Source organism: Stegostoma tigrinum, chromosome 14, assembly GCF_030684315.1.
Source record: "Stegostoma tigrinum isolate sSteTig4 chromosome 14, sSteTig4.hap1, whole genome shotgun sequence".
Taxonomy (NCBI): Eukaryota; Metazoa; Chordata; class Chondrichthyes; order Orectolobiformes; family Stegostomatidae; genus Stegostoma; species Stegostoma tigrinum.
In genome coordinates, this window is record NC_081367.1 from 68,208,675 (window position 1) to 68,233,508 (window position 24,834).

The 24,834-nt window shown below is 44.7% G+C and overlaps 2 protein-coding genes across 3 annotated transcripts in view; one reads left to right on the forward strand and one right to left on the reverse strand.

The window, feature by feature from the left end:
* The window catches only part of cp (ceruloplasmin), a 70,078-nt gene extending 60,362 nt beyond the window's left edge, over positions 1-9,716 (forward strand). Inside the window, exons 16-19 of the mRNA XM_048542636.1 lie at positions 622-844; positions 3,122-3,261; positions 5,338-5,500; positions 9,488-9,716. Of these exons, the coding sequence (XP_048398593.1) occupies positions 622-844; positions 3,122-3,261; positions 5,338-5,500; positions 9,488-9,543 (582 nt within the window). The 3' untranslated portion in view covers positions 9,544-9,716. The remainder of the gene's footprint in view (positions 1-621; positions 845-3,121; positions 3,262-5,337; positions 5,501-9,487) is intronic.
* A 3,888-nt stretch (positions 9,717-13,604) lies between these two features.
* Positions 13,605-24,834, reverse strand: part of hps3 (HPS3 biogenesis of lysosomal organelles complex 2 subunit 1) — a 54,130-nt gene continuing 42,900 nt past the window's right edge. The window contains exons 16-18 of one of the 2 annotated variants that reach the window (XM_048542798.2): positions 19,617-19,823; positions 15,821-15,911; positions 13,605-14,845 (exon numbers count right to left, since the gene is read on the reverse strand). In XM_048542798.2, the coding sequence (XP_048398755.1) occupies positions 14,718-14,845; positions 15,821-15,911; positions 19,617-19,823 (426 nt within the window). In that variant the 3' untranslated portion in view covers positions 13,605-14,717. The remainder of the gene's footprint in view (positions 14,846-15,820; positions 15,912-19,616; positions 19,824-24,834) is intronic. The other variant, XM_048542799.2, reaches the window with a different exon arrangement.

Sequence of the window (24,834 nt, forward strand, 5' to 3'; positions counted from 1 at the left end):
ATATGCCAAATGGGGGAAAGGTTACAATAAATATGCTCAAAAGGGAAGGTGCAGAGAAAGATCACTTTCAGAAGTGGAAAGTCTAAGTAACGTATAGGTAGGAATATGGGGGAAATGTTACAATAAATATGCTCAAATGACCTAGTGGTATTATTGTTGGACTGTTGATGCAGAGACCCAGGTAACATTCTGGGGATCAGTGTTCGAACCCCACCATAGCGAATGGTGGAATTTGAATTCAGGAAAATATCTGGAAGTAAGAATCTAATGACGACCATGAATCTATTGTCGATTGTCAGGGGATAAAACCCGTCTGGTTCACTAATGTCCTTTAAGGTAGGAAACTGCCATCCTTATCTGGTCTGGCCGACATGTGACTCCAGACTCACAGCAATGTGGTTGGCTCTGAACTGCTCTTTGGGCAATTAGGGATGGGCAGTAAATGCTGCCTAGCCAGTGACACCCTCATCCCGTGAATGTATAAAGGAAAAAAAGTCATTGGCCCTACAAGTTGGTATTATTTCAGTTTCGTGGAATGTCATGTAAAATATGTGTTATGAACCAGAGGCCAGTTTAACAACTATCAGCATTCATTTCTCAGTACTGTTCCCTCTGTTACAGGATCTGCACAGTGGCCTCATTGGGACACTGGTAACCTGTCGCAAGAACTTCCTTGAGTCAGTTGGCTTGAAGAAACATGAACTAAAAGAGTTTGCTCTTCTCTTCCTGGTTTTCGATGAGAATGAATCATGGTACCTGGATGAAAATATCAAAAAATATTGCCTCAAGCCGAATCAAGTAGACAAAACAGATGAAGATTTCCTTGAGAGCAATAAAAAACATGGTATAGTCACTGCTGATGTGTTTGAATTATGGATTTATACGATAAATAGCGCACTCAAGCCTCACGTTGCACTTTGCGAAACAAAGTAGGGTTCGGTTTAGGTAGATTATTCATGGATTTTTCAGCTGGGAGTGCACTGAACTATGAAACAATAAAGCTAGAAATCGGAAACAAGAGCAAAAATTGTTGATGACAATCAGCAGATCTGGCAGCATCTGTGCAGAGGAAGTAGGGTTAACATTTCCAGTCCAATGGCCCATCTTCAGAATGGAATGCATTGAATTATGCTGTTTTCTTCAGTATTTGTGTGCTATTCTGAATGGAGAACATTGATGATTTCTGAGGAAGAGTTATGTCAGACTCGGAATATTGAGTCAGTTTCACTTTCCAGCAGCCAGATCTGCTGAGCTTCCCCAGCCATTTCTGTTTTTACTTAACACCAGTGACTTGTTGAGCCTAACTGAACAATTCTTCCCTGGTAGTCAATTTTAAAAAGCAGACTGAAGGTTGACCGAAATCTTTGTTTGAAATGCTCCTCTGTAGAACCCAATAGCTATCATGTTCAGGGCAAGGTTTTCTAAGCAAAGAAAATTGGAAATTTCTGAAGTTGGACATAGAACCTAGAACATAGAACAGTACAGCACAGGAATTGGCCCTTCAGCCCACAATGTTGTGCTAGCCATTATGCCAAATTAATCAAATCCCTTCTCTCTGCCCTTCATCCATATCCCTCTGTTCCATGCATATTCCTGTGCTTATCTAAAAGTCTCTTAAATGCCCCAAATGTATCTACCTCCACCATTACCCCTGGCAGCGTGTTCCAGACTCCTACCACTCTCTCTGTAAAACATCTTGGCCCAATGGCCTCCTTTGAACTTTCTCTGTCTCATTTTAAATGCATGCCCCCTTGTATTAGACATTTCAATTCTGGGAGAAAATGGATTCTGACCATCAATCCTATCCATGCACATTTTAATTTTTACAGACTCCTGTCAAGTCTCCCCTCAGCCTCTACGACGCCAGAGAAAAACAACCCAAGTTTCTCCAGCCTCTCCTAATAGCTCATACCCTGTAATCCATGCAGCATCCTGGTAAACCTCTTCTGTATCCTCTCCAAAGGCTCCACATCCCCCTTGTAATGTGGCGATCAGAATTGAATGCAATACTCAAGTGTGGCCTAACCATCATCTTATAAAGCAGCAATTATTAATTAGTTAATAATTAATGTAATTAGTTATTAAGAGGCTTGCTGGTCTAACCTGCACTCTCTCAAACAATTATTTTTAAAATGTGTCCTTTTAAATCCTACTTGTTCCTTTCCTAACTGCATCAAATGCAGGTTGAGCAATCTTAAACAGTTCCCTTTTCTAGTGCTCCACAGCTCTTCTTGCACTAAACCAAATGTACTGGAGGCTAACCTTATGAGGAAGTCCAACTTCCCAATGTCAGATTGAGTGGATGGAGACGTGGTTGAGTTCTCCCCAACTGGATTAGCTACTAGTAACTCATGCTGAATTTAATTACCAGCACAGACCGGCTGGGCCAAATGACCTCTTTCTGTTCAACGTATATGCTATTTAATTCTGTATAGGGAGCTAGCATAACACAAGGCCAGAGATGTATTCTGCTTCTCTCTATCCCAAAGCAGGGAGGAAGGTTGCAAGCCTAAGTAATATATTGATAGAATATGATAGCATGGGAGGCAAAGGTTATAACAAGTATGCTCGAAAGTAATCCAGCTGACCCATTGCTATCCTCATCACTGTCCTGTAGTTGGCATAATTTCACTCTAGCATTATGGGTAAAAGTCCTTATGAATACCTGGTCAATTCAGCATGCAGTCATTCCCAGAATTAAGTTTCTTACACACACCCCATATCAGGGATTAGGAAGCCTGGTGGATATGAAAGTTTCTACTGGGCTTTGTGAGCTCACATTGTCCAGAGCCAATCTAACTTCTTAACATGTGAATCTTCCACATTGCCTTTTATGATATCATTGTGTGCGATGGTGGTGAGGGGCGTGGGGCTGTTTGGTTTAATTTTTGAACTTCTATCTGCTAAGGAAATTCATAGTAAGACGTTAAATTGTTTTATTTTAGCAGTCATTTATAATATTGTACACAAGCGACATAGAATAAGTTTACATATCTTTCATATTTTGTTTCATGTACTGCAGTCCGTATAATTGCTTTACTCTATCACAGAATCATTAGAAAACAGTACCTGAGGTAAGCATGACCCACAATCTGATTTTTAATCTATTTTATGATTCCAGCTATAAACGGGAAGCTCTACGGAAACTTGCAGGGACTAGATGTGCAGGTTGGTGAGAAGGTGTACTGGTATCTCACTGGAATGGGTAATGAAGTAGACTTGCACACAGTGCATTTCCATGGACACAGCTTTTACTACAAGGTAATGTGACATTTTATTGTTCCATTGGGGTTGAACCCAAGGCTTCGCCTTGCCAATAAACATTTTGGGTGACACAGTGGCTCAGTGGTTAGCACTGCAGCCTCACAGCACCAGGGACCCAGGCTCGATCTCACCCTCCAGTGACTGTTTGCACATTCTCCCCGTGTCTGTGTGGGTTTTCTCCAGGTGCTCCAGTTTCCTCCCACAGTCCGAAGAAGTGCAGGCTAAGTGGATTGGCCGTGCTGAATTGCCCGTAGTAATTGTAGCTTGAGCAGGTTGGAGGGGGATGGAGATAATGGGAACTGCAGATGCTGGAGAATCCAAGATAACAAAGTGTGGGGCTGGATGAACACAGCAGGCCAAGCAGCATCTCAGGAACACAAAAGCTGACATTTGGGGCCTAGACCCTTCATCAGAGAGGGGGATGGGGTGAGGGAACTGGAATAAATAGGGAGAGAGGGGGAGGTGGACCGAAGATGGAGAGAAAAGAAGATAGGTGGAGAGGGTGTAGGTGGGGAGGTAGGGAGGGGATAGGTCAGTCCAGGGAAGATGGACAGGTCAAGGAGGTGGGATGACGTCAGTAGGTAGATGAGGGGGCGGCTTGGGGTGGGAGGAAGGGATGGGTGAGAGGAAGAACAGGTTAGGGAGGCAGAGACAGGTTGGACTGGTTTTGGGATGCAGTGGGTGGAGGGGAAGAGCTGGGCTGGCCGTGTGGTGCAGCGGGGGGAGGGGACGAACTGGGCTGGTTTAGGGATGCGGTGGGGGAAGGGGAGATCCCGAAACTGTTCCCTCCACACTGCCCTCCAACCCCACCACACCCAGCACCTTCCCCTGCAACCGCAGGAAATGCTACACTTGCCCCCACACCTCCTCCCTCACCCCTATCCCAGGCCCCAAGATGACATTCCACATTAAGCAGAGGTTCACCTGCACATCTACCAATGTGGTATGCTGCATCGACTGTACCTGGTGTGGCTTCCTCTACATTGGGGAAACCAAGCGGAGGCTTGGGGACCGCTTTGCAGAACACCTCCGCTCAGTTCGCAACAAACTACTGCACCTCCCAGTCGCAAACCATTTCCACTCCCCCTCCCATTCTTCGGATGACGTGTCCATCGTGGGCCTCCTGCAGTGCCACAGTGATGCCACCCGAAGGTTGCAGGAACAGCAACTCATATTCCGCCTGGGAACCCTGCAGCCTAATGGTATCAGTGTGGACTTCACCAGTTTCGGGATCTCCCCTTCCCCCACCGCATCCCTAAACCAGCCCAGCTCTTCCCCTCCACCCACTGCATCCCAAAACCAGTCCAACCTGTCTCCGCCTCCCTAACCTGTTCTTCCTCTCACCCATCCCTTCCTCCCACCCCAAGCCGCCCCCCCCATCTACCTACTAACCTCATCCCACCTCCTTGACCTGTCCGTCTTCCCTGGACTGACCTATCCCCTCCCTACCTCCCCACCTATACTCTCTCCACCTATCTTCTTTTCTCTCCATCTTCGGTCCGCCTCCCCCTCTCTCCCTATTTATTCCAGAACCCTCACCCCATCCCCCTCTCTGATGAAGGGTCTATGCCCGAAACGTCAGCTTTTGTGCTCCTGAGATGCTGCTGGGCCTGCTGTGTTCATCCAGCCTCACATTTTATTATCTTGGAGGGGGATGGATCTGGGTGGAATGCTCCAAGGATCAGTGTGGACTTATTGGGCCGAAGGGCCTGTTTCTGCACTGTAGGGATTCTATGAAATAAATTTTATTACCAGCATGACTGAGGTCATTTACCATGTGGAAGATCTCAGCTTCAAAGCTGCCTCTTAACCATGACGTACATGGAATAGTGTAGGTTAGATGGGCTTGAGATCGGTATGACAGGTTGGCACAACATCGAGGGCCGAAGGGCCTGTACTGTGCTGTAATGTTCTATGTTCTATGTTCTATATATTTTTGTAACATCTAACGACACAGACCCTGGAACTGGAAATGACTTGTACATTTTGTCACAGGTGGACCTCACGTTAATACCCCCCGGCCCCAGCCCAAATTTGAAACCATATTCACTGAATATGGCTGTTTCCTTGCAGGTGAATGGAAATTACCGTGGAGATGTGTACGATCTCTTTCCAGGAACTTTTCAGACCGTGGAGATGATTGCACAACATCCTGGAACATGGCTTCTTCACTGTCATGTAACTGATCACATCCACGCTGGCATGGAGACAACCTACACTGTCCACAAGAAACCAGGTAATAGATAAACTGCAAGGACACAGCCTGGTTCATCCGAGTCAGTTTGGTAATATCACACATAAAACACATGCAGCGATGCCCTTTTGAGGGTTATCATGTATATCTGCAACACCCAGTCAAAGAACATGATTGGATAACTGCAGAAAAGTATTTTCTGAGATGCTGAATGCCAAATTGTTGTTTCTTAATTGCTCTGTGAAGATATAACCCTTCATAGTGATTCTCTGGAAATCTGAGCTAATAATGTAATAGCGCCTTATAGAAGACATGGCATGGAAACACAGAACATACAACTGTACAGCTCAGGAACAATATTTTGCTGAATATGACGCCAAACTAAACAAATCCCTTTTGCCTGCCTTTGTTCCATGCCCCTCCATTCCTTGCATATTCATATGCTTGTCTAAAAGTCCCTTACGTGCCCCTTTCGCATCTGCCTCCAGCGCCACCCCGGCAGCATGTTCCAGTCTCCTACCACTCTGTGCATAAAAAACGTGCCCCTCACATCTCCTTTGAACTTTCCCCTCTAACCTTAAATGTCTGCCCTGAATATTAGCCATATCAGCTCTGGGAGAAAGATTCTGGCCATCGACCCTAACTATGCTTCACTGTGATTCCAGAGAAAACAAACGTAGTTTTTCTAAGATAACAAGGTCTAGAGCTGGGCGAACACAGCAGGTCAGGCAGCATCAGAAGAGCAGGAAAGCTGACATTTCGGGTCTGGACTCTCCTTCAGAAAAAAATCTGAAAAACCTCTTCTGCACCCTTTCCAAAGCCATCACATCCTTCCTGTAATGTGGCGACCAGAATTGAATGCAATACTCTAAGTGTGGCCTAACCAAAGTCTTACAAAGCTGCAACATGACATCCTGACCCTTGTATTCAACTCCCCAACCAATAAAGGCAAGCATGCCATTTACCTTCTTTACCGTCCTATCTATTTGAGTGGACTTGAACCCCAAGATCCTTCTATACTTCAGCGTTATTCAGGACCCTGCCATTAACATACTTTTCCTGAACATTTGATCTCCCAGAGTGCAGTACTTCACACATTGGTGCCATACCCAGCATGCACTGAGCTATTAAGTCCCTTGAAAATTAATTTGTGCTAAGGTTTGTTCGAGTTACAGTCTACAATAAAAATGAAATTCTCTTCCTCCATTCTTTAAACAGCAGTGTAGGATTAGCACAATAATACATGATCGAGGCAATACTTCCAGCCCTCTTTACTTTGTCCACAGTGTCTTGCATTAATGAGCCATGGGTAGTATAGTGGTTAGCACTACCGCCTCATTGTTCCAGAGGCCAGGGTTCACTTCTAGTCTCTGGTGACTGCCCGTGTGGAGTTTGCATATTCTCCCCGTGTCTGCGTGGATTTCCTCCGCGTAGTCCAGTTTCCTCCCACAGTCCAAAGATGTGCAGGTTAGGGTGAATTAGCCATGAGATGCAGAGTTACTAGGTGGTATGCTCTTTGCAGAGTTGGTGTGGGCTTGATGGGCCAAATGGCCTGCCTCCACATTTTAGCGATTCTATGAGTCTAACCATCGTGGGAATCCAAAGGCCTGGGCTAGTAAACCCAGAGGACACACATTGAAATCTAATCATGGTAATTTCAAAAATGTTTTAAGTGTGTGGAAATTATACCAGTTTAAAAAAAGTGATTGGGAAGCTGCTGAGATGTTTTATTAATGTAAGAAATTTGCTACTCTTACCTGTTTTGGCCTCCATACGAATCTAGCCCTATACCAGAATTCTTGACTCTGGGCTGCCTGTTGAAATAGCTTTACATTGCAACAAAGCAATCTCTCAGAAAACAGCCTTGCAGCATTTTCTCAGAGTAGCTAATGGTAGGCATTGAATGCTCAGCTATAGATCACAGAAAATTAATTGTAGAAGAAAGAATTGTTTGTAGTTAGTGTTAATATTTGCTGACAAAACCAAACTGGCAGGCACAGGGAAAACTTGGCCGCTTTAAAAAAAAACACAAATGTGGTAAAATAAATACACAAGATGGATTGTAATCTAATTCAAGCAATATACATTAGAAACTGAATTATGAAATGTGAACACAAAGGCTTGACCATTAGTTAGAAAGAACACAAAAAGCCATTAGGCGTGAACACTGATCAACTGATGAAGACACTAAGCCAATTTGAAAAGGTGTTATCAACAAGGTTAGGCAAATACTAGAAAACTTTCTCAGTGATATTTGGCTCGATCTCAAATCAGTTCTTCCAGCAATTAGTGAGACCACATCTAGAGCATTGGGTCTAGTCTTTAGCTATGTCATCTCCAATAGAAAATCATGCAGTGTCGAAATCTCTAGGTAAAATGCAGTTTTTTCTGGGATGTAAGGCTTGATATTATGTAGAGGTTTACTGCATTAACCCTATCTTATCATTATTATAGGATGTGGAGACATGTGCAAGATTTAAAAAGCTTTGAGATTTGGTCAATGCAAAGACAAAACTGCAGATTTAGTAGATTTAAGACATTCTTCCTGTCTGAATAACAGTTTGGTAGATTGAAACATGTAGTGCTGAGTTGATTACTGGCTTTTAAACAAATATTGAATGAAATTCCATTTGAAAATGGAATTAAAAACTGAGAGGATAGCTATCAATTGCAAAGATTGAAGTAGCAAAGACACATTTTGTTTAAGGTTTCTGTCCTGCTCCCATCAGGATAATTTTCAAGAATACCAATTCAGGGGAAACGTGTATGGTCGTAACAAAAATAGATGACAGCCATTCGCTAGTTCATGTCACAGGGAAATGCCCTGATCAATCAGAGTTGACCGGCCTGGTATAAAATATAAACAAAATGGGACAGTTAATGGTCAATCAGCACTGAAGAGTGCATTCACCATTACAACATTTCTACTAATCAGAGTCAACTTGCTGACCAATTAGCACTCTACTATTATATAGAATAAATCGTCATTTTACCTCGATGTGGTATTCTTGCAAATTGTCCTGACGAGTGCAAATGCTAGCTTTGGACATAATGTGTCCTTTTTCAGCTATACTTTTATCTGTGCTACTAAATAATAACTAAATTAACACAATGGTCACTGAACAACCGGCATCATGAAACTATTAAGAATCAATCAGAAAATGTATAAAATAAATGGCTCAATTAAAGAGTTGTATCAGGATTTTGCTGTGCTTATTGAGAAATGGGAAAGGCAGGCAATTTCCAAAGGTTAATTTTTCAGAAAATGAGCTGATTTGGTTTGAAGCCCCTTCCCCCACTTCATTAGACACAAATAATACGGACAAAAGTAGTGTAGACAATGATGCAGAGTTATAAAACTCACGCAAAATGAGTATTTACAGTTTGTGCAATCCTGGCAGCTGTCCCTTGCTTCAAGTACAATGTCTACACAGGGTGATGAATTCTTTTTCTTATAAAACCCGAAGCCTGGCCTTCTGAACCTTCCTTTGTCTTTCTCTCTCATATGCCACACTACCCATTAGGACATTGTGACTCAGTGTGATGCAGCTGGATGGGCATGTTGTCACTTGAACTGGCAGATGCCCCTCCCCCGTGCATTAAGGTCAATATTGCTTGCTTCAACAAAAGATTCCTGTGTCTTTGTAGCATTTTCTTTGTCCTTCCTTGTCCCTGAAACACTGGCCATTTAAGAACGGAGGAAGCTGAACAGATTGTGTCAATGTGCAAAACAATACTTAAAAAGCCAGGCACTTAATCGTACAGCCCTTTGAATCAGATGCTGAATATGTTTAATTTTCTGCAAATATTTACAAGCTATGATTACTTAAATTTAAGTGTTGGAATAGCAGTCTTAAAGTGACAACACTTGTAAACCAAATATGTTCACGCATCAGTGAGCAAATCTACAGATGGCATATTCATTATTGTAAAACATGCATAATCTCTTTTAAACAATTTATTTTCTTCAGGACTGAGTGGAAGATTTTTCTAATCATCATTTTCTTACTTTCCCTTCCCCTCATCCAGAAGAAACCGGCATTATTGGAAGGGTCAGAAATTTTTTTGGTGGAAGCTCTGACTAGTTATATAATTTGAATCCTTCCTAATCAAGCCACCTTCATCTGCAGCAAAAAAAATTTCAAAGTTTACTTAATTGTAATGATACGGAATTGTCATTACATGTCACTGTAATAACATGGCATTGTTTTGATGTGAATTTCTCTACAGTGACTTAATAAAAGAAAACTTAAATTTGCATCTTTGCAGTGACTAATTGCTGTGATCAACATCTCATTCAAGTGTGAAGAATGAGCAGTCATTGACAACCCTTCGCAAACAGCTTCCTAAATTCAGGGATTAGCATCACGAACAGGTCCTCACCCACAGCCTCGTCTCTCCCTGGTCACCTCCTCACCTGTCCTTACTGTTTCCTAGGGGATCTTTTACTAAGTTCATTTATTAAACTTACCTTATCACACTTTGCAAGATTCTAGCAGCCTGAACCTTGGCTCAATCCTCATGTACTGTTCTTGGAAACTGTCACAGATCCGCAACTATCAACATTCTTGGGGTTACTGTTGACCAGAAACTCAACAGGGCTTGCCACATAAACACATTGGTTACAAGAGCAGGTCAGAGGCTTGGAATACTGCAGCAAGGAACTCACCTCTAAGCTCCCTAAAGCCTGTCCACCATCTACAAGGCATAAGGCAGGAGTGTCATGGAATACTCTGCATTTGCCTGGATGAGTGCAGCCCCAACAACACCCAAGCTTGACACCATCCAGGTAAAAGATTGGCACCACCTTAACAAGCATCCACTCCCTCCTCCACTGACGCTCAGTAGGAACAGTGTGTACTGGCTACAAGATGCACTGCAGAAATCCACCCAAGGTTCTCAGACAGCACCTTCCAAACCCATGGCCAGTTCCAGAAGGACAAGGGCAGCAGACACATGAGAACACTACTATCTTCAAGTTCCCCTCCAAACCACTCACCATCCTGACTCGGAAATGTATCACCGTTCCCTCACTGTCACTGGGTCAAAATCCTAGAATTCCGTCCCTCGTGACATTGGAAGTCAATCCACAGCAGGAGGATTGTAGCAGTTCAAGAAGGTAGCTCACCAGTACCTTCTCCACAGCAGCTAAGTACAGGAAATAAATGCCAACTGTACCCACATCCCATGAATGAATTAAAAAAAATATACTCTATGAATCCTTCCTCATGGCTACATCTGCCAATCTGATTTCTCTAACTACAAGATTTATTTTTCATGCACTACCTTATCAATCAGTTATTGCGTGTAAAGATATGAAGCTGTGTATGGGGTGATTAGATGTTGAGACTTCAATGAGAGTAGTCAGCTAGTTGCTGGAGCACTTTTAGTTACAGCAGAATATTAATGATAGACTGATTCTCACGATCATTATTCTCTTAAGAAGAGAAAGTCAAGGGGAGAACAAAGGGTCTGCGAGGGATCGTGTGCTAGCTGCGATCTGGGCAGCTAGCAATAATGACATCTGCCCCTCAAAGTCCTATTTTAGGAGCTTTAGATGAAAGTCAATGCTGCAAACAACGTGAAATTGACAAGGTGACTGCAACACTAAATCATGGTGTGTTGATATTTGTTGGCAAAAAGCCTACTGTGGATGGTATGGGATGGAAAACTGGGTTACACACAAACAAAGGCTTGATAGAGGGTGGGTGAGACTGGTCCTCAACGATCACCCAAAATGAGCATCTAAAAGTGGAAGCCAATTTCTCTTCTGATAGTAGGAACTGCCAATGCCAGAGAATCTGAGGTAACAAGGTGTGGAGCTGGATGAACACAGCAGGCCAAGCAGCATCAGAGGAGCAGGAAAGCTGACATTTCGGGCTTAGACCCTTCTTCAGAAGTGGGGGAAGAGGTAGGAGATTCTGAAAAAGAGAGAGAGAGAGAGAGAGAGAGAGAGAGAGAGAGAGAGAGAGCGAGCGAGAGAGAGAGAGAGAGAGAAAAAGAGGCGGAAGATGGATAAAGGAGCAGATAGGTGGAGAGGAGATGGACAGGTCAAAGAGGCAGAGCTGGAGCCAGTAAAGGTGAGTGCCGGTGGGGAGTTAGGATGGGGGTAGGTCAGTCAAGGGAAGACGGACAGGTCAAGAAGGCGGGGATAAGGCTGTTAGGCAGGAAGTGGGATGAGTGGATAGGTGGGAGAAAGGACAGGTTGGGGAGGCAGGGATGAGCTGGGCTGGTTTTGGGATGCAGTGGGGGGAGGGGAGATTTTGAAGCATGTGAAGTCCACATTGATACCATTGGGCTGCAGGGTTCTCAAGCGGAATATGAATTGCTGTTCCTGCAACCTTCAGGTGGCATCATTGTGATACTGCAAGAGTCCAGGATGGGCATGTTGTCCAAGGAGTGAGAGGGGGAGTTGAAGTGGTTCGTGACTGGGAGGTGCAGACATTTGTCGTGAACTGAGCATAGGTGTTCCACAAAGCAGTCTCCAAGGCTCCACTTGGCTTCCCTGATGTAGAGGAGGCCACAGCAGGAACAGCGGGTGCAGTATACCACATTAGCAGATGTTCAGGTGAACATCTGTTTGATGTGGAGAAAGATAATAGGAACTGCAGATGCTGGAGAATCTGATAACAAGGTGTAGAGGTGGATGTACACAGCAGACCAAGCAGCATCAGGGGAGCAGGAAGGCTGACGTTTCGAGCCTAGACCCTCCTTTAGAAAACCATTTTCTGAAGAAGGGTCTAGGCCCAAAATGTCAGCCTTCCTGCTCCTCTGACGCTGCTTGGCCTGCTGTGTTCATCCAGCTCTATACCTCGTTATCTGTTCGATGTGGAAAGTTTTCTTGGGTCCTGGGATGGGGGTGAGGTGTAGGGGCAGGTGTAGCACCTCTTGAGGTTGCAGGGAAAAGTGCCAGATGTGGGTGGGGCTGGTGGGGAGCGTGGAGCTGGCAAGGAAGTCACAGAGAGAGAGTAGATAATAAAATGTGAGGCTGGATGAACACAGCAGGCCAAGCAGCATCTCAGGAGCACAAAAGCTTCAGAGATAATGGGAACTGCAGATGCTGGAGATTCCAAGATAATAAAATGTGAGGCTGGATGAACACAGCAGGCCAAGCAGCATCTCAGGAGCACAAAAGCTCAGAGATAATGGGAACTGCAGATGCTGGAGATTCCAAGATAATAAAATGTGAGGCTGGATGAACACAGCAGGCCAAGCAGCATCTCAGGAGCACAAAAGCTAGATAATGGGAACTGCAGATGCTGGAGATTCCAAGATAATAAAATGTGAGGCTGGATGAACACAGCAGGCCAAGCAGCATCTCAGGAGCACAAAAGCTAGAGATAATGGGAACTGCAGATGCTGGAGATTCCAAGATAATAAAATGTGAGGCTGGATGAACACAGCAGGCCAAGCAGCATCTCAGGAGCACAAAAGCTTCAGAGATAATGGGAACTGCAGATGCTGGAGATTCCAAGATAATAAAATGTGAGGCTGGATGAACACAGCAGGCCAAGCAGCATCTCAGGAGCACAAAAGCTGAGAGATAATGGGAACTGCAGATGCTGGAGATTCCAAGATAATAAAATGTGAGGCTGGATGAACACAGCAGGCCAAGCAGCATCTCAGGAGCATCACAGAGAGAGAGTGATCCCTCTAGAAGGCAGGTGGCGGGAGGCGGAGGATGAAGCGTTGGATCCGGAGTTCGGCAGGGTGGTCTGTGAGGATGAGGGGGAATCTGCTTTTGTTGTTATTGTGGGGAGGGGGTGTGAGGGATGAGTTGCAAAAAAATGAGAGAGATGTGGTCGAGGTCATTTTGGACCACTATGGAGGAGAAGTTGTGGTCCTTCGAAAACGAGGACTGTTCTGTTGACTTTCAAGTCTGGATTTTTGACTGGGAGGGATGCAGTGGAGGTGTTGAAAGGACAGCAGAGCTTTATCCTTGTGTCATTATCAGGGACAAGATTTCATACTGTATGTGTTTAACTGCATTTCATCTTTCATTCTTACCAATCACCTCAAACAGGCAGTTACAATGTGACACAGCGTCCTCACCCATAGAGCGAACACACCACATTCTCCCAGTTGTAACTTCAGAGACCTGTTGCTGGAATAAATCGATGATTATAAGAGACTGAAATTGTGATTGTGATTACAGGTTGTTTCAGCCTCCCGATTGAAATTTTATGGGAATTAGTTCTAGAAAAACAAGTAACATGAATGACCAGGGTTTGGTTATTACATTTTATTGCACATTTCTCTTCTCAAGACCTTTCCAAACAGTAAAAGGAGCAGTCTACCCAGCAACAGCAAGTTTGAAGACTAAATAATCCATATTGACTGGATGCTCACATGGTCCGAAAATTAAAGCATAAATCTGATCATTAGACATTTGCATCTTCTGTCCCTGAAGTGGAGTTCTTGGCTACCTGCTTATGAGGTTACTGGGTATGGGCCACATCTCTCTATTGGAGGCATATAAACTTTTAGTGAAATATCAACAAATTAAATAAATAATTGGTTAAATGCAAATACAGGTAGAGGTAGAGTTCGGAGGAGATTAATGGTGTGGACTACTCGACTACAAATGATGCTTAGCTTTACAAGGGGAGACAGGAAGTTGATGGATGGAGAGTAATTAAAATATATCATTAATCTTTGTAGCACATTACAGAGCAGAATGGCACCCTTGCAGCTCCTGCAGACCCAGACATATCCATGCAGCAGAGAAGATTTGGATACAGCATTTATCATTGGGGTCATTTTTGAAGAGGGGGCCATGGAAAAGGTGGTTGATCAGCCAAAACTTTTAAAAAAGAAACAAAAACAAAAGCTTCCTAGTTGAACTGGAAAGGCTAAACATTGAGAGATCTGAAGTGTCAATGGGCCAAAGGTCAATAATTCCAGCAAAGTTCACCTCTGAAACATAAAGTGCCCAGCCTGGATGGTGCAATGTCATTCATTCGTGGCAGCAGATACCTGGCACCCAGAAGTACCATGGCAGCAGGCAGTAAAACGTCCAACATGCCATCAGTGAGTGCTGCTGTGTTGTTCTGCAGGCATACCGAGTCCAGAGCGAGTGAGTTTCCAGTGGGGACTTCATTCTGCCAGTCTAGGTTCAAGGTGCAGTTCTGTTCTCTGCCAGAATTGAGGCAGGTGCGCAGCAAGTAGTTTCACAGTCTGAACTAGAATCAAAGCTTGATAAAACCATGCCGTTCTGGGCTCCTGGGACTGCATCATGTTCCTCAGCAACTCCCCTGGATCAGGTGATGAAATTCTTCCTGCTGCATTCCTGGAGATGGGGCAGGAAAAATGAAGCAATGCCCTCGTCTGGTAAGATACTCAGAAAGTCCAGGGGCTGGAGGATAGTGGCCACGGCTGCCAAGGTTTCTGGGAGCAGAAAAATACAAATGTTTTGGAATCAGAACCTACAAACCAGGCATTTGTGTTGCATAAAACAAAATTTAAAGATTATGGAACAAGATACTAATTACAGCATGCCAAAGTCACAACCCAATGACCTTTAGCGATAAAATTGTGCATGTTTCTGCTAGAACTTTCCTGCATGGAGCAACAGGCCATCCTTCCCCTCTCCAAGTGACTATACACTCAGTCAAATGGAACCATACAGAACAGGAAGGGTGATGGTCAACTGATGGTTACTGCTGATCTTCCATCTGGTGATTAGCAAGGAAATTATATTTTTCTGCATCTTTTCCAGAACCAGAACAAAAATAAAAAACAAAATTTCCCCCTTTTGCACACACTATGGAATTAGAGAAGGCGCAAAACAATTTATAAAGATGGTGCTGGCTCTAGAGGGTTCAAGTTATAAGGAGAGGCTGGCAAGGTTGGGACCCTTTTCCCTTGGAATCAGAGGCTGAGGGGTGACTTTGTGGAGGGGCACAGATAAGGTGGATAGCAACGGTCTTCTCCCCAGAGTAGGGGAGACCAAAACTAGAGGGCGGAGGTTTAAGGTGAGGGGAATAAGTTTTAAAAGGGACCTGAAAGGGCAATTTTTTCTGCACAGAGGGTGGTTTGTATGTGGAATGAACTGCCAGAGGAAATGATAGATGCAGGTACAATTACATAATACTAAAAGTCATTTGGACAGGTATATGACTAGGAAAGGTTCAGAGGGATACAGGCCAAATGCAGGCAGGTGGGACTAGTTTCGTTTGGGAAACTTGGTCGGCATGGACTGGTTAGACTGTAGGCTCTGTTTCTGTGCTGTATGAGACTACCGTTTACATTTGTATCTTTCACAGAATGACCCCAAGCATTTTACAGTCAAGATGCAATTCTGAAGTCTGATTGTGGCTGGTAGTTAACCAGTTGCAAAAAGATAAAACACACATGAAATACCTTTCAGTGAAGAAACCAATATTCTGTTTTCTCTTCCAGCTCCTTTTGTCCGCTTACAAAGTTCAGGCAAAAGTTTTTTCCACCAGAGAGGCTGGAAAGAGCAAGATGTCAGTGTTAAATCAGTGAAATAATAACACACTCACAATACCCAGAAACCTCACTCAAACGAAACTCAAAACCGAGACTAGGGACGGAGATCAACACCTTGGACCTTGGTTAAACCGACTGGAGGCCTAAGTGTGAAGTTGGATGAACACAGCAGGCCAAGCAGCACAAGGATCATTGCTGGGTCTGTTGCTTTTTGTCATTTATATAAATGATTTGGATGTGAACATAGGAGGTACCGTTTGTAAGTTTGCCGATGACACCAAATTGGAGGTTGCAGTGGACAGCAAAGAAGGTTACCTAAGAGTACAGCGGGACCTGGATCAGATAGGCCAATGGGCTGAGGAGTGGTAGATGGACTTTAATTTAGATCAATGTGAGGTGCTGCATTTTGGAACGGCAAATCAGGGCTGGACTTACAAGCTTAATGGTAAGGTCCTGAGGAGTGTTGCTGAACAAAGAGACCTTGGGGTGCAGGTTAAAAGTGGCTAGAAAGGGTTCAGAAAAGATTTACAAGGATGTTGCCAGGGTTAGAGGGTTTGAGCTACAGGGAGACGCTGAATAGGCTGGGGGTATTTTCCCAGTAACTTTGTAGGCCTAGGGGTGACCTTACAAAGGTTTATAAAGTCATGAGGGACATGGATAGAGTGAAAAGCAAAGATCTTTTCCCTGGGGTTGGGGAGTTTAACACTAGAGGGTAAAGGTTTAAGGTAAGAAGGGAAAGATTTAAAAGGGGTCAAAGGGACAACTTTTTCACGCAGAGAGTAGCGAATGTATGGAGCAAGCTGCCAGAGGAAGTGGTGGAGGCTGGTACAATGACAACATTTAAAAGGCATCTGGATGGGTACGTGAATAGGAAGCGTTTAGAGGGATATGGGCGAACTGCTAGAAAATAGGACAGGATTTATTTGGAATATCTGGCCAGCGCGGACAGCTTGGAGTGAAGGGTCTGTCTCCGTATTGTATATCTCTGTGACCCAATTCATTCAAAAGAAGGGGGAGCATTGTCGCCTTGGACTGGGGCTCAGTGCAGTTCCATAGATAATGCCCCTCAGAACGGAACTTAAGTCAGAACCTGGGAATTTCCTAAATTCCCTGGGTAATTCCCCAAAATTGTATCTGGTACATCTGCATTTTTAAAACAAAAGTGTTCAGAAGGAGCTCCCCAGCACAGTTTCCTGGAATGGGAAGAGAAATGAACGTATTACAATTGACATTCTATTTACAAAGACAATAAAGGTTTATAAAATCATGAGGGGCACAGATAAGGCGAATAGCAAAGCTCTTTTCCCATAGAGTAGGGGAGTTCAAAATCAGAGGGCATAGGTTTAAGGTGAGAGGAGAAGGTTTTAAAAGGGACCTGAGGGGCAATTTTTTCCACACTGAGGGTGGCTTGTATGTGGAATGAACTGTCAGAGGAAGTGATAGATGCGAGCACAGTTACATAATACTAAAAGGCATTTGGACAGATACACGAATGGGAAAGGTTTAGAGGGATATGAGCCAAATGCAGGCAGGTGGGACTAGTTTAGTTTGGCAAACCTGGTTGATATGGGGGAGCCGGACCAAAGGGTCTGTTTCCTTGCTGTATGATTCTATGACAAAGTGACCATTGCTTTATGTCCAGTTATTGTAGCATTGTTATAATAAAAACTTTTCTCCAAGAAACCAGTAGGCTGTGAATGATGCTCTGTTGACAGTGCGTGTTGTAAGTTTTTTATGTATGTATTTCAGTAACATTCAATGCAGATTTGGGTTCTAAGTTAAGCTTAAGGATTTGTCTGTGCGTTTGGAGTTAATGATAAGCTTTTTGGAAAGGAATTGCCCTGAGGGCTTAGGTGGAGAACTTTCCAAACTCTGCCTTTGTACTTTGACTCTGTACTGGGAAGGTGTGGAAGTGCTAAGAAGTCTTTCAATGGAATAATGTGCTAAGAAGTGCTCCTAAGAAAAGTAGTTCAAAGTGATGAAGTTATGTTAAAATAAGTAGTTATTATTCCCAGACTGGGGTGTTAGGATACAGTCAGTGGAAATGAAGTTTTTGAAGTTTTATTTTGAAAAGATAAAGGAATCAAAGTTGTATCAGGGAATGTATAGCTCTGGAAGGAAGCAAAATAATAATAATAATAACAACGTAATCTACCATTCCCGTGGGTAAGTTGACCTTTTAATTATATCAAGCTGAAAGGAATTAAAAAGTGAAGAGTCTCTCTCTTCCTTGGAAATGAGTTGGACTGGGTCTTGCTAAAGGTACAGCACCAGATGTTCCTGGATCGTAACAGATATACCGACTCCCACCCAAAACTGTTGTTTCTCTTGTTATAAGAGTGCTTGGTTATTTCTACCACGGTTTAAGGACACGGGTGGCACGGTTGCTCAGTGGTTAGCACTGCTGCCTCACAGTGCCCCAGGGACCCGGGTTCGATTCCAGCCTCGGGCGGCTGTCTGTGTGGAGTTTGCACATTCTCCTCAGGTCTGTGTGGGTTTCCTCTGGGTGCTCCGGTTTCCACCCACAGTCCGAAGATGTGCAGGCTAGGTGGATTGGCCATGCTAAATTGCCTGTAGAGTTCAGGGGTATGCAGGTTAGATAGATTAACCAGGAAAATGCAGGGCTACAGGGATAGTGTCTGGGTGGGATGCTCTTCAGAGGGGCAGTGTGGACTTGATGGGTTGAATGGCCTGCTCCCACACTGTGGGGAGCTTTTGATTCTATGATGTTTAAATCTCACGGGGGTCTGCTTTATCTGGAATTAACATCAACTGCTCGTTATCTCATAACAACTGGGGCCATTATATTGTTATAATAACAAAATGGTGCAGTCCGAGTGCCCTTGAATTTTATTTCCGCAGCTCTGAGAAACGAGTGCTAGAGACATCCGGAACTAGAGGTCAATGTTGGAATCGGTGTGTTGGCACTGATCTCTGTCCATGGAACCATCGAGTGGCTGTGCGTGCACACACAGCTCCGAGGGAATACTGGAAACAGCCGGTGCACAGTCTAACACACTTCTTGGCATAGCCAGAGCACACAGGTTACGGGCCTAGTGCTGGAAAGTGGGATTTGTGTGGATTTTGTACAGCTTTGGCAGAACTTGACAGACCGATAGGCCTCTTCTGTGCAGTATAATTCCATGAGCTGAATGACCAGTTAACCCAGTTCTGGAGGATCCCATTGGAGGAATGAAACATTATCTCTGATCACAATTTTAACCTCACTGCGAAGCCTCTTCCAGGATGCCTAACCTGAAGAAGTTACCCACTTCCCTCCAGACCAACCTCAAGGGATCTCTATCCATCTTCTGTCCGCCTCCCTCTCTCTCCCTATTTATTTCAGAAGCCTCTCCCCATCCCCCTTTTCTGATGAAGGGTCTAGCCTCGAAACGTCAGCTTTTGTGCTCCTGAGATGCTGCTTGGCCTGCTGTGTTCCTCCAGCTCCACACTGCATTATCTCAGGCTTCAGCATTAGTGGTTCTTACTATCAATAAGTACCAAACATTCATGGTAACATGCTCAAATAACCCTGATGGGCATGATCTGATAATTAAACAACTCAGAGAGCAATCCAAACCCCAATTCATACTTTGCAATTTAACTTCCATTTCCAATCCAACATTCACTCCCCCTCTCCACCCCACACCCTCTCGAGATATGATAAAATAAGGCTCATTCGAGAGAGAACTTCTCCTGGACGAACCTGCTTCTCCTGCCGCATCTCACAGCTGGCAAACAGTAGAAGAGCCTCAGGGCATCGGTCCAGGAGTTGGTCAGTCACGTGCTCACATTCTCCCAGCCTTGTGGCACAAAGCACATGGACACTCAGACCAGGGCCGTCATCCTCGGGGAGCTGATGCAATAGCGGAAGGACAGATTTCACATCGATGGAGGAACCACACAGGATGGACTAAGGAAGAATCAAACAAAGAAATGCTAGCAAGATCCCATGAAGGGTTTAGACATCTCTCTACCCTCAAGTGCTCTCAGTGCTGAAGGTAGACAGGGCGGGGCACTTGGGGAAAAGCTTTAAGCCATACAAGGGACCTTGGACTGGTGAACAGTAGACAGCATGGCCCAATACCACTCACCGTGATCCAGCTAGATCTGCTGAACCAGTAGTACAATTAGGTCCGGTCAAGATAGTTTATAAAATGCATTAAAGGGACGAGTTTAACAGGGAAAGTGAAAGGATTAAAGGGGGCAATGGGAATGGTGTTAAATGAATATTTCTCTTTGGTCTTCATTCTGGAAAAGGAGAAAGTAGGCATAGAATTCAGGGAAAGGGACTGTAAGGAACTTGCACACTTTGATGTAGGAAATGGGTTGGTATTGGAGGCCATGTCAGGTTTAAAAATGGACAAATCCCATGGCCTGGATGAATTGCACTTAATGCTGCTGTGGGAGGAACGGCATAAAAGAGTGCAGGGGCTCTGACACATATTGCTAAGTCCTCTCTGGCCACAGAATAAGTGCCAGATCGCTGGAAGATGACTGATGTGGTTCCACTTTTCAAGAAGGGTGGTAAATATGAACCAGGAAATTACTGACCAGTGCGTCTCATGTCAGTGACAGGGAAACTATTGGAGAAAATCCTGAAGGAGAGAACTAAGATCCACTTGGAAAAGTGGGGGCTAATTAGGGACAGTCAGCATGGATTTGTCAGAGAGATGTCACACCTAACACAAAATATGATCAAGTGTGGGAATGCGGGAAGTTCAGTTAATGCAGGTTATCTGGGTTTTAGCAAAGCTTTTGACAAGGGTCCACATGGGATACTGATCGAGAAGGTTATAACACATGGAACTGGGGAAAATGTGGCGAGGTGGATTGGAAATTGGCTTAATAATAGGACAAATAAGGGCAGTGGCAGAAGACTATCTGGTAGGCAGTGTCCAGCATTGTACTACAAAGATCACTACTGGGACCCTCATCGTTTGTTATATACATAAATGATATTGATGAAAACGTGGGGGGATATTAAGCAAATTTGCAGATGACACCATGATTGGTGGGCCCGTTAATAGCAAAGAAGATTGTTGTAGGTCACAGGAAGATATAGATTTGTCTGGTCAGATGAGCAGACCAGTGGCAGGTGGCATTTAAGCCTGACAGTGTGAGGTGATGCACTTTGGAGGAGGAACAATATGCGTGTTTAATGAATTGCAGGACACTGGATACTTCAGAGGAACAGAGGGATCTGGGGGTAATTATTCACGGATCCCTGAAGCCAGCAGAGGAAGTGAAGTGAATAGGCTGGTGAAGAAGGCATATGGGACACTTGCTTTCATTGGTCATGGCATGGAGTATAAGGGCAAGGAGGTAATGTTGGAGTTGTACAGAGTGTTGGTCAGGCCACAGCTGGAGTACTGTGTGCAGTTCTGGTCACCTCACTACAGGAAGGATGTGATAGCACTAGAGGGAGTACAGAGGAGAGAATCACCAGGCTGTTGCCTGGGATGGAGAAGTTGAGCTACAAGGAGAGACTACATAGGCTTGGATTGTTTTCTTTCGTAGTCATGATGTAGAGGTGTCAGTGTTGGATAAATAAACCTGTTGGACTATGACCTGATGTCACGTAATTTCTGACCTTGTTGACTTAAGGGCAGAATAGACTGAGGAGGGACATGTTTGAGGGGAATAAGATTATGAGGGATGTGGACAGGGTGGATAGAGAGCAGCTGTTCCCCTTAGTTGAGGGGTCAATCATGAGGGGGCATACTTTTAGGAGAAGGGGCAAGATATTCAGAGGAGATTTGAGAAAAATCTTTTTACACTCAGCGGGTGGTGGGAATCGGAAATGCACTTCTGGGCCGGGTAGCGGAGGCCAGAAACCTTACAACATTTAAAAAAAATTTGGATGAACATTTGAACTATCATAACATTCAAGGGTATGGGACAAGTGCAGGAGATTGGGATTAGCACCCCCGTAGCAGTAGTTACATCAGTCAGACTCGAAGGGCCGAAGGCTCCTTTTTTGCACAGTATGACTATTGAACGAAGTCTGGTAACAATCACAGAAAATGAAATCATCATAGAATCCCTACAGTGTGGAAACAGGCCCTTCAGCCCGACAAATCCTCACCGACCTTTGCGGCATCTCACCCAGACCCGTCCCCTTATAACCCACCTAAACACTATGGACAATTTCCCATGGCCAACCCACTTAGCCTGCACATCTTTGGACTGTGGGAGGAAACCAGAGCACCCAGAAGGAACCCACACAGACACGGGGAGAATGTACGGACTCCACACAGACAGTCGCCTGAGGGTGGAATCGAACCTGGGTCCCTGTGAGGCAGCAGTGCTAACCACTGAGCCAAAAGAAAATGCTGAAGAAATTCAGCCGGTCTGGCATAATGTGCGGTGAGAGAGCAAGAGCTAATGTTTCAATTCAGTATGACTTCTTCAGAACAGAAGGCTCCTATTGGATTCAAAACCTTAACTCTGCTTTCTCTCCATGGATGCTGTCAGAACTGCTGAGTTTCTCCAGCAATTTTTTTTTGTTTCCAGCATCTACAGTGTTTGGCTTTTGCTATGGTCAGGGTTGAGTGTCTTTAATGAAAGGGAAGGAGACGATGGCCTAGTGGTATTATCATTGGGCTGTTAATCCAGAGACCCAGGTAACGTTCTGGGGACCTGGGTTCGAATCCCACCATGGCAGATGGCGGACTTTGAATTCAATAAAAATATCTGGAATTAAGAATCGAATGACGACTGTGAATCCATTGTCGCTTGTCAGGAAAAGCCCATCTGGTTCACTAATGTCCTTTAGGGAAGGAAACTTCCATCCTTCCCTGGTCTGGCCTACATGTGACTCCAGAGCCACAACAATGTGGGTGACTCTGACCTACCGTCTGGGCAATTAGGGGTGGGCAATGAATGCTACCTAGCCTCATCCTGTGAATGAATAAAGAATAAAGAGAGCATGCTTGTTCAGTGAAAGTGACTGTGGCCAGTAAGGGGAGTTAAGGGGGTGCACCAGGGACTAAAGTGGGGATGAGTAATCTGGGTCAGAGGCAGATGGCAAATGGAGGATTAAAGGCTCAATAGTTGGGAGCCTTACAGTAATGCCCTCCTTATTTAAAAGGAGGGTTGTAATACATTGCAAACAGTTCAGGGAAGGATTACTAGACTAACACTGGGAATGAGCAGATTGCCTCATGAGGAAAGGCCAGACAGGTTAAGTCTGTATCCCCTGGGGCTTAGAAGAATCCAAGGTGACTTTACTGAAATTAAGATCCTGAGGGGATTTAACAGAGTGGAATGTGGAAAGGATACACCCTGTTGTGGGACAATCTAGAACCAGGGATCATAGTTTAAAAAGAAAAGGTCCCGCAATTAAGATCGAGGTGAGGGTCGAGCGTCTTTGAGAACTCTCTTCCTCAAAACGCAACGGGGACAGAATTTTTAAACATTTTTACGGCACAGGTAGGCAGATTCTCGATGACCAAACATCACTGGGGACGTGCAGGAATGTAGATTGAAGTTAAAATCAGATCAGATGCTTTTCCATCGAATGCTGAAGCAGATTTGAAGGGCCGAATGGCCTACGCTTGTTCATGTGAAGTTAGAAGTGAAGACAAATGACTTGATTCAAACATAAGAGATCCTGGGGGAGGAGGGGGTTCTTGATAAGCTGGAGGTGTTGAAGACATTTTGGTCCCTTGCTGCAAAAATCAGGACGCACCCATTTAAGTCGGGGGCCAGACAAAATTCTCCCCTCAGAGTGTCTTTGGAACTCTTCCTGAAAAAAGGCAGTGACAGCAGGGCCTTTGAATATTTTGAAGTGGAGAGGTTAACAGGGCTGGACAGGAATGTGAAGTCAGCCATGTGGTTACTGAATGGAGGAGGAGACTTGAGGGGCCGAGTGGCACCTACAGCTTGAAGTTCAGCTATTTGTATGGATGTTTAAGGCACGGTTAGAAATGGCTGAGGAGACGATTCCTTCGCAGGTCTGTACACACAACAACATGGTCAGCAATGGCTTCCTTTCTAACTGTGATCACAAGACTGCCTCGACATTGGGAGGAGTGTGACAAAATGAATATTTTACATTCTCTGTTCATTTCATATTCACCTAAGGTAGTAAAGGAAATCGAACAGGGTGGAATAAAGTGGGATATGGAAGGAAAAACGTACCAGGGGCGTAGGAGGCCAGAATGCAACTTGACGATGAACCGTAAACACCAGCGTGGGGTGATCAGGGAGAGTGGACTTGCTGGGGAAAGAGACCAGGTCATCAGCAGCGATGGAGTGAGGGGAAGAAAACAGGACTACACACTGTCCTGGAGCCGCAGAGAGCAGGGAAGGTTACAGGCTCGGTGGCCAAAGGACCTCTTCTGCCCTGTACAATTCTACAGGCAGATGGGAGTGGGGAAAGGAACTTAAATCACAAAACACAGAATAGGCCATTTGGCCCATTGTTTCTGGGCTGGCTGTCCAAGGGAAACTGCTTACACAGGTGCCAATCCCCAGCCTGACCGCCCACTGTAACCCTGCACATTCCTTTCTGAATAACAATCCCTCTTGGATATCTACAACGAGCTGCTGCCACCACTCTCTGGCAGTGCTCCAGACCTCACTGCACGAGAAAAAGTTTTCCCTCATGTCTCCATTGCTTCCTTTGCGTCAATTCCGTCTCCTCATGTTCTGAATGTTTCCACCTACCAAAACCGTCTCTCTCTCCCCCTCTCTGTGGCCCCAAAACTCCGATATTTCCACATTCTCATTGTACTGAAGCATGTGACAACACAAGGCTTTGTGCAGGGTTTTCATGACCGTTAGAAAGAGGGATCAGATTAGGCTGTTCAGCCCCTCAAACCTGCTACACCATGTAATAGGATCATGGCTGGTCTGATGTTCCTCATGCCCATTTCCCGAATGATCAAGAACCTATCTATGTCAACGTTAAATGTACA